This window comes from Strongylocentrotus purpuratus, unplaced genomic scaffold (genome assembly GCF_000002235.5).
Source record: "Strongylocentrotus purpuratus isolate Spur 01 unplaced genomic scaffold, Spur_5.0 spur5_scaffold_2, whole genome shotgun sequence".
Lineage (NCBI taxonomy): Eukaryota > Metazoa > Echinodermata > Echinoidea > Camarodonta > Strongylocentrotidae > Strongylocentrotus > Strongylocentrotus purpuratus.
Window position 1 is genome coordinate 13,580,049 of NW_022145605.1, and position 9,947 is coordinate 13,589,995.

Below are 9,947 nucleotides of genomic sequence, written 5' to 3' on the forward strand. Positions count from 1 at the left end.
ATCTTTTCCTTAAATGTTACAGAAGTATTTTTCTGCAAACAATTAATGTAACTGAGGTCAATAATACCTAAAGAAAAGCAATTAACTTAAATAAAGTTATAATGTTAACAGTGTGTAACGTCCGAAACATCAGTGGTGTGCCATATGAAAATTATTAGGCAATGCACTGGTTCCCAATTTTTTTGCATGTATTTACCTTTTATCATCAGTTGTTATAATAAAATAAGTTTGACCTAAGAAAAAAGCATTTTACCTATTGAAATAAAAACTTGTTATTGTCAAAACCCTAATTTAGGGCTATTTTTCACTTTCAAGGGATACAGAATCTGTATTTTTCAAGATAGAAACTCAACAATTTGCATGAATAATCTCTGAAACATATTCTTAAAGACCCAACATATTTAAAGGTGTAGTTAATAGCAAATGAGTTTTATATCACAGTTATTAGATATGCTATAGTTCACAATAAAATTGTAAAAACTCAAAGTATTCATATCTGGTGAATAAATAAGGAGATAGATTAAGGTCCAGAATTTGCATTTCTCAAAAATATGATTAGTCCTGATCCTAAAAATACAAGTTTAAAGTGAGTAAACATAATTTCATTTTGGACCCATTTGTGGACACATTTGGTATAAGTTAAAAAAACCAGTGCCATAATCTATTGAGATGCAGTTGATTATGGCGGGTGAGTATAGCAGCTCGCATCGGGGCACTTCGCAGTGGCGTATATGCACTGAAATTGGTTACATTGCGAAAATGGCCTATTCGAAAATAATTGTATAAACGCTGCTCAATTAGTTTTGATTCTGTCTGTTTAAAGTATTGGCGGAGACGCTCTTTTGCTTTCCCCATGCCGATCTGTTTGATTATGATGACCTCATCCATCTTTCATCCTTCATCATTCCATACTCCATCTCATCCACACCTTCATTGCTCACCTCTCATAGCTGTCACTATTCTCACACATAAACCTTATACGCAATGGCGATTATGCTCTTCCGTTAATATGTCCGTATCAAAATACAAGTATGTTTTTAGATAAAAATGATTCTTGACGCCATTCAGCAGTCTAGTTTTGAATTAAATAATGTGCCTTACATATTACACACCATTGGAATATAGTAACATTTTTTAGAATTCAAAGCAGAATTTAAGTTTACTTTATATAAACTCTAGAAATCTAAATAATTTTTTTTATTCTTTGGAAACGTTCCATTTTCCTCTAGATAATTCCCCTTCTCAATTGACATATTTACCTCTGACATGTTTACCTCAGACATTTTATTGCTCATGCAATTCTTTAAGACTTTTTCTAAGGCACTCGAAACTTTCTTTACAGAATTCCTAAGCTTTTTTTTTTTTTTTTTTTTTTGTTCAACAAGACAGTGTATTTCTTAATCCTCAATTTACATTGGTCCATGCATACTGATGGTCATGTTTTGATGAGTCTTCTTTGAACTCCAAACAATGTCTTCAACACCATCTTTATAAGAATACATTATGAAGTATAGTGAAACATCCTGTTTTTTGGTTTAAAATCTTTCTTCGTCGCTTTCTCGTTTTGCCTTGGCTCTTCTCTATTTCTAACTAGCCTTTGAATCATGTAACTGATCATAATATTTTGCATCATTAGTGTGTATGTTAGTTTTGAAGGAGAAAAAACTGAGAAATAAATCTAGTGACTTAAGTTGATCATGCCATGATCAATAGGTATTACGTAAGGATTGACGCCCATGTCATGTAGAAACAATCGTCTATGATGGGAAATTGTCTGTCGATATTTTTCCATTGAGTTGTTTGAGAGAGAGAGAGAGAGAGAGGGAGACGGAGAGAGAAAAGGGGGGCACAGAGAAAGATAGAAAGAGTGGGAGGGTGTGAGAGAAAGAGAGAGAGAGAGAGACAGTGAAAATAGAACAAATAATGTAATTATTATTGTTATGATTGTGACAGGTCGAAATGTTTCCTAATTCTATTTGTTGAGGAGGTCCCTGAATGAAGGGATCCATGTCTCTGAATAAGGAGATCCCTTTAAGTGTACTTCTGAGGTGGTCCCTAAAAGGGGAAGTTCACTTTGACCTTAAGTCTGAGAGGGGTGATATGGGGTGATTTGGAGAGAAGAATGGTGGTCCCTAAAAGGGGAAGTTAACTTTGACCTTAAGTCAGAGAGGGTATGGGGTGATTTGGAGAGAAGAATAGATTTTTTGCCACATCATAGGGGAAGTGCACTTTGACCTTGAGTCAGAGAGGGTATAGGGTAATGAGAGAAAGGATATTTTGCCAGATCACAGATTGAGAGGGATGAGCATAGACCATGCATCCACTCAGGACTTAGGTCGTTGGATTTGACAGAGAAGCTAACTCTGAGTAGAACTTCATACTTAATAGTATTTTTGCAGCATCTATGGTAAGTTCTAAGTGGAATTATAATGTATTTGACATGCATCATTAGATTGAAACCGTATAGAGGAAACTTGATTTCATGTATAGTTGACAACTCTTGAGTGTCTTATTGAGTTGTGAGTTGTATTTCACATTCCTTTGCTGTTATTATGTGATACTACTAGAAGATTCTATAGAGAAACACTCTGTGTAGTACCCAAGTGAAATTATGTCAATATTTGGAGGCCTATCATTAATTGCTGTTCATAATGAGTTGGTTTAGAAAACCAAATATGATACGATCTGTGCTTCTCTGTATAAAGTATTGTGTATGCAAAAGAAGACCTGGTATAATAACTAGGTAAAGAGATAATTTGTATCATTAGTATTGGATATTTTGTTGTCAAAGTAAAATATTTGTTATATATCAAAAGCTTGCAAGTTGCATGTCACTTTCTAAGAATTTGAAAGTTATAGAAGTTATCATTTAAGTTACCATTTATGTTACAGAGGTCTTACTTCATCACTTGGTTGGAGATGGCAGTTAGTTGGAGATGGTGCACTATCTACATGTAGTTGGTCTAATTCTAGTCTCGTTGTCTCGTTAGGAGTCTCTCCTCGAGAGCTCAAGAGGGGTGAGTCATTGTAATAGTAAAGAGAACTATACAAAAAGGCAATTTATATTTCTGTATTCATGATTACTTATGCATATTTGGGCATTTTATTGTTATACCTTGCTTATTGCTCTTAGATGTTACAATGTTAACTATGAACCATATATGGAAAAATATCCAAAATGTATAATATTTCTATGGTGTGAGGAAAATGCCAAGTAGGGCAATAGTTATTATTGATGTATCTATTCCTATGAATGATCATAATAGTTATTATTGATGTATCTATTTCTATGAACGATCATATAGTTTTACTGATGTTTAATATGTGAAAGAAACAAAAACTAATCTGTTTGCTTGTTTCCTTTTGTCTCATTAAGGGTTGATCCGTCCTCAAAATAAATACCACCTACAACTCTAAATGACTTCGTCGAGTGTCATATGTGCCTGCTGTTACATGATTATCATTATTATTATTATTAGTAGTAGTAGTAGTGGTAGTAGTAGCAGAAGTAGAAGTAGTTGTAGCAGCAGCAGTAGTAGTAGTAGAAGTAGTAGTAGTAGTATTAGAAGTAGTAATATATATTCAGTTAAATCAGGGTTCCATTGGAGTATACGATACATAACTTGTTCATCAAAGCACAAAAAGTTACGAAATGTAGATAAAATTGCTTCAATAGAATAGATAAATAAATAATTCCTTATCAAGTATCAGACCATACCGATTTAAATGTAGATTGCCGAAAAATGAACATAATATCCTCATATGTCACGCTCTCAATTTGATCATGGAACAAAAAATGTCGTTGTTCTGTAGAAATTTAAAAGTGGGCTGCTAAATAACTTGACCTAAATAAAATTTGTTGTTATGATAGAATGATCAGTGAACCAAAACACGTCAACAGCTTATACGGATATTGAACTGTATTGATTTGTTTTTTTTTAGTATGTCAAGCATACATGTAATATTTAATGCGTGACATTTTTTTCTTGTTTGATTGAATTTTATTTCTGCTTTCAATATGTATTACAAAGTAATGTTATATCGCAGAAAAATATATCAACTCATTTTCAGACATTAACAATTTACGTTTTAACAAATAAAGAAATGTGGGAGTGAACATTTTACAATTAACAGGGGGCCCGGGAGCCCTCGTGCTATCGCAACCCAATCAAAGAAATTCGTGAAAAATCATGTATTTTACAGATTAAAATATCAAAACATTTGCTGTATGATGTGTTGAACCCGTATAATAAATGATGTGTTGAACCCGTATAATAAATGATGTGTTGAACCCGTATAATAAATGATGTGTTGAACCCGTATAATAAATTACACCCGGGCACCTACAGCATCCACCACAATTCTTAAAATCCATTTTCTTGATCAAATCGTAAAATTGGACGAATATACCTTCCATATTTTTTCATGGAAATCACAAAATCATTCTTTCTTTCGTCTTAGATGAGTAAGATAAACTTGCACATGACTTGATCTAAATTTTTAAAAAAATCAATGAATATAATAAATGAATGAATAAATAAATGAATGAATAAATAAATGAATGAATAAATAAATAAACGAATGAGTGAATGAATAAATACATCAATAAATGAACGAATGCATGTGTAAATAAATAAGATAAAATTAAATAGGTAAATACTTAAGTAAACAAAAAGGTAAATAAATAAATGAAACCTCGCATTCTTACTTTGGTTGGACGTGTTTCCCTGTGACTGAGCCTCGACGTTTATGACAGCAATGACAACAATCATAACAACCAACCAACTCATGAACGACGTCGAGTAAAGCATCATCATGGAAAAGATGTTATCACACACCGACGTCGGAAAAGTTTGTTAAAATCAGCTCAAATGTACAGTAGCTAGTTGGTATGTACAGCGAGGTGAAGATTGACTGACTGCATGTGATTGTCTCTGCAGACCTCTAAAGCTCGAGTATTTTGCAACGTGCAGGTTGAAATTATATAAATGATTGAGACTACCGCCGAGAACAAACTGCTACTACTAGCATTGCTTCCTGTCCTTGCTTTATAGGTTAGATTTAAACGCCTCGGTAATCGCCACTATTCACATCAGAGTTGTGAAGGCTAGGGGAAAACACATGGACAATGAGACTTCACGCATCACTTCTCTTATATGCAGGCGGACCCAGGTTTTGTAAGTAGGGGGTGGGGATGATTATCAGTAAATAACAACAACAATAACAAAATAATAATGAAATAAGTGGTGCATAAAATGATACTTTTCTTCCTCTAACGTTTTTGGCGCTATGTTCACATTGCTTTGAAAGTCCGAGATTTACTAGGAACTAAACGTTTTTCGCTGCTTTTAATACGTTTAAAATTTTCTTTACCTCACCACATTTTTGCATCGTTAGAATTAAGTTTTTTTGTTGACGTCATATACGCGCAGTAAAGTATATTATCGTACGTCACAACTTTTTGGTCGAGCAAGTTAATACTTAGTTCGCTCATATTCTTTCGGAGTTGCATTTGCCACAGAAGAAAGCACATATGAATGAGACCAAAAGAAGATTACTGACTTGAAAGGAGGCAAAATTGTGGTATAAAGGACATCCCATACCACCGAGTATCAGTGGAGGATCCAGGATTCCCTTAGGGGAGTGGGGGCCCGAGTCTGCAAAATGTAAACAAGATTCTCACTTTTTGAAGTTTTTTTTGGCATGTTCGGGCTATCGTAATAAGCCGCAACGAGAAGGTGGGGGGGGGATAACATTTTCTTTCTCCTTTTTTTAATACTCGATGGGTACTTAAGATTTAGTGTGTACGGGGGGGGGCACGTGCCCCAGAACCCCTGGATCTGATACTGTGTTTTCGTAATGGAAAGGTAGCTTTCATAGACGGTTTGAGATTCTAATATACCAGGGACATCCCTGAGCATACCTTCTATTGTTTAAAATGCCCTATTCTCGACTTTTGCAAAACGGGATGAGGGGATGGGGGAGGGGTAATTTCCCTTGTCTCTCCATCGTCAGATCCGACGTGCATACGCTCGCCTGGCCTAATTTTCTTTTGTACGTTATATTTGGAGTCATTATGGTTTTACTTAAGACCATTTATTATACATGAATTGCAAGACTTTGCCTAATGGATGATCTGATCATGATGATCATATCCAGCTATTCGATGACTTCCAATAATATAATTTTGAGAAATACAAGCATATCGATTTCTTAAGTGGGTTCACTTTCTAAAAGATATTGAAACTGAGTAATGGCATTCATGAGCACGTTTTTATACATCCTAGATTCTACTCCATGGTTCCTTTTTAGAATTGCATTTGAATGTGTTTGCATCATTTAAAAAAAGGAACCTTATACGCATAGCTGCTATACAAGCCTTCAAAAAGCTTTTAAAATACACGCGTCTCATTGGATGAGAGAGAGATGTAAATATTATAGAAATATTCAATATCAAGCTATATTATTTACTTTGGAACCTTGAAACCGATATCAAGAGGACAAATTATTTGTAGAGAGATATGAAACTTCACAATCTGAAGTCGAAATTCTTATTTTTCCTATTTTATTTCACGCTTTTTGTGAAATTTCATATAATTCTGTTTGTGTGCTTTCCTATTACCAAGATTACTTTCAGAAATTAATGAAAGTGAAGTCAGTACAGGCGTATATGTAATTTTGACCATGGAAATGTCAACATTTTCATGATAGCAAATACATTTTCCATTCATATCATGGACCAGCACAAGTTACTACAATATATCTTTAATACAATAATGTTACCCTCACTTTAAATCATTAATTTACGACTTCAAATAAATGGAAACCCGAAGCTGTACTGTCTGTTTAAAAAAAATAGACGTAGTAAAATGTAACAATGTTATGATAAATGTATAGTCATGTTAATGGTACCATGGAGCCATTTCGTGTCGTGAGTAAGTGTTAAGTTTCATGTGTCCTAGATTTTACCTTGATCAAGGCTTCTATCCCGCTTCTATATAATTGAACTCTGATGACTTCTAATTGTGCTGGTACTACTTAAGAGCAATTTTTTTTTATAGTGAAGATTACAAGCGGACGTACAACGTCTGGGTAGATAGTTTATTCCTCAGCACTACATCCTGACTTATGGATCCTGCTGAGTATCGTCGTAGAAGTAGAAGTAGAAGTACAAAATAATTTGGAAGCTTTCTCAATTTGTGTGTGCCAGGGAGAATATATTATAAACGTTTTCTTCGTGTAAAGGATTGCTCTTCGAATCCACTCCTTTCGAAGTAATACAAGCAAAAATTAAAAAAAATTTGGACCCAACTGTTGTGCCACATGTGTTGGCAGTCCCATATATATATACTCATTTCTGTATAAAGCACAATGTGATTTACAATGGGAATGAGTCATTTTTTTGTCATTTTCATTACCCCCAAACCTCACAAAATTCACAAATTCCTCTATGCAACGGAATCAACCTTTCTAGAAAAACTTCGAGACAGTTTTATTAACCTGTTGACTCCTAAATTCTCTCATTCCCATAGACTTAATACAGGAGTCACCCGGTTCCCGTTAGCAATGGGTTAAAATGCTTGACCAGCTCTCAACTTCATTAAGCTAACAAGACCGATAACAGACCGAACAATCATCTACATTACACTGTTTTGCCAATATTCGGTTGGTATGGGATGGGTTGGCGGTTTAATTAAATTCATACTGAGACGAGTTACCTAGGCTTAGGAACGAATCCATAATTTTAATACTCTGTTTTGTACTTCGCATGATTCCCCCGCAATTGTTTCCTTTTGACATCTGATTTTCTTAACGTTCTTTTTTCGTTATTTACGTGACCCAGAATTTAGTAAAATTATTCAACATATCCTGGAAGGTTTAAACCAAATTGGAGCGAAAAATTACAAAAATTACAAAATTATTTTTTACTTAAAGGGATAGTTGAGTTCTGTTTTCAGACCGTAAATACCTTCAAAGTGCATGGTTATTGCTCTTATTCTTATCTATGACATTTATAGTGCCCTTTTAGAACCTAAAATTGCTATGAAGGTAATTTTAGACCCCAAAATGTTTGAAATTTAGCCAATACCGTCATACCAATTCAGCTCCACTTAAAAAAAAACATGGTGACCGTTAATTAATTATTTAATTAAAAGTAACAATACATGAGCCGGCTAATTGTGAGTGATATAAGCAACACGAAAATGCCAACAAGAAAGCCAACATAGGCATTGGCTGAAATACGACGTAAAAGGCGTTATTTCGTTTTTTTCTAACGGTTTTTTTCAAATTTTTCAAAATATCTAATATTTGTGGTGGTACACAAGTATTAGAAATCGTTATATTTCAGCCGTCTCTGAACCGATTTTGATCAAACAAAGATGATTTTGTCATTTGAATATTATGTTCTTTTAAATTTGACACTCAGTTTTTCATTATCTCACAACAAAATTGTTTTGTGTAGCGCCCTCTGCAACAGAACTCAACTACCCCTTTAAGTGTCGTTTAGTGACTATTAATTTTTAAATACATCATCATATATATATATATATATATATATGCTTTTAATACAAGACCCTGTATGTAAAGGCTTCTGATAAAGCCTGTACATGTGACCTGAACTTCAAAAGGACGTTGTTAGAAGTGTATTAAATAATCAAAGTTCTATGGTATACGAAACCCAAGGCATTCATCGAATTCATAAAAGCTTTACATTCACATAGCGGATTACAGGAGAACTCACAAACCAAGGACCTCTTCAATTCCAGAAGACCAGAACCCTGTAAATTGTTTTAAAAAATAGAATATATATTTAGCCCTTTCATATCTAGGGTACGTCTATTTAGGTGCTCCATTCGAATGTCAAAAGGAGATCTTCGGTTTATGTATATCGTCTTCCTGATAATATATTCCTACGCAAATGTGTGTATAATAATGAATGAATGTGTATTATGAGTACTAGATTTACACCACACATGTGTGGGGGTTTGACGTGTGTGTGTGTGTGTGTGGGGGGGGGGGGTGCTTGTGTGCACGTTGGTCACTATTGAGTTCACAACTAAATTGTTCATACCCTTACCAAGTTTTTTAATTTTAGATGTATGTGAAAAATCAACTTGGGCTGATTTATATATCAAAGCTTACATCTAAACGTATTCAAAAATGCCCCAATTCAACCAGTTTACCTTTCGTTCCTGAGTTACATAAAACCGAAAAACATCAAATTTACAAGGGTATCAACAATTTAGCTGTTAACTGTAGGTCTACGGTCAGATGAACCCCTCCCCCCCTCACACACACACACACACACACACACGCACGCACGCACACGCACTCACGAACACACACGCACGCACGTACACCCACGCACACACGTACACACCCGCATGGGCAAACAAAATAGGTTTTATAGACATGTCACCTTTTATTGCAAATTTGTTAGACATTACAACGATACATTATCATTATCAGTAGAAATCAAAGCTAGGTCTCTCTCTCTCTCCCTCTCTCGCTCTTTCCCTCTTTTTCTTCATCTGTCTATTAACTTTTAAGCGTCATAGGCTTCGTTTCTTTGCAGATTGATGTTACAAATCTGATGCAGATTGATGACACAGATGATATAAATAATAGCGTGGACAAAATCTAAATTTGCCAAACGGTGTTGAATAATATGAATAAACCATACAATCTGCCTGATTGAGGGTACAATCAGAATCGAGTGGTTATGCTTGTATACAACAGAAGTCCGAATGGTATACTGGTTAAGTAATTACTTTGCGAAAGAATCTGGAAGCAACTGGGAAATTATGATCACGGTGATTTATGTAGGCCAATACTGTGAGATTTTTGAAATAATCAAAAAGAAAAGAAATCGATTCAGTCTTGCTGCAAATCACATGAAATGTCTGGCTGTATTAAACAAACCACCTCTGGCCTTTGTCAGATTT

At 34.6% G+C, this 9,947-nt stretch overlaps 1 protein-coding gene across 3 annotated transcripts in view; it reads right to left on the reverse strand.

The window, feature by feature from the left end:
• The window catches only part of LOC115918825 (relaxin receptor 2-like), a 37,170-nt gene extending 32,055 nt beyond the window's left edge, over positions 1–5,115 (reverse strand). For 2 of the 3 annotated variants that reach the window (XM_030991720.1, XM_030991719.1), the window contains exon 1: positions 4,709–5,114. In XM_030991720.1, the coding sequence (XP_030847580.1) occupies positions 4,709–4,817 (109 nt within the window). In that variant the 5' untranslated portion in view covers positions 4,818–5,114. Of the gene's footprint in view, positions 1–4,708 lie in introns of all 3 variants that reach the window. The other variant, XM_030991721.1, reaches the window with a different exon arrangement.
• Positions 5,116–9,947: the final 4,832 nt, after the last annotated feature.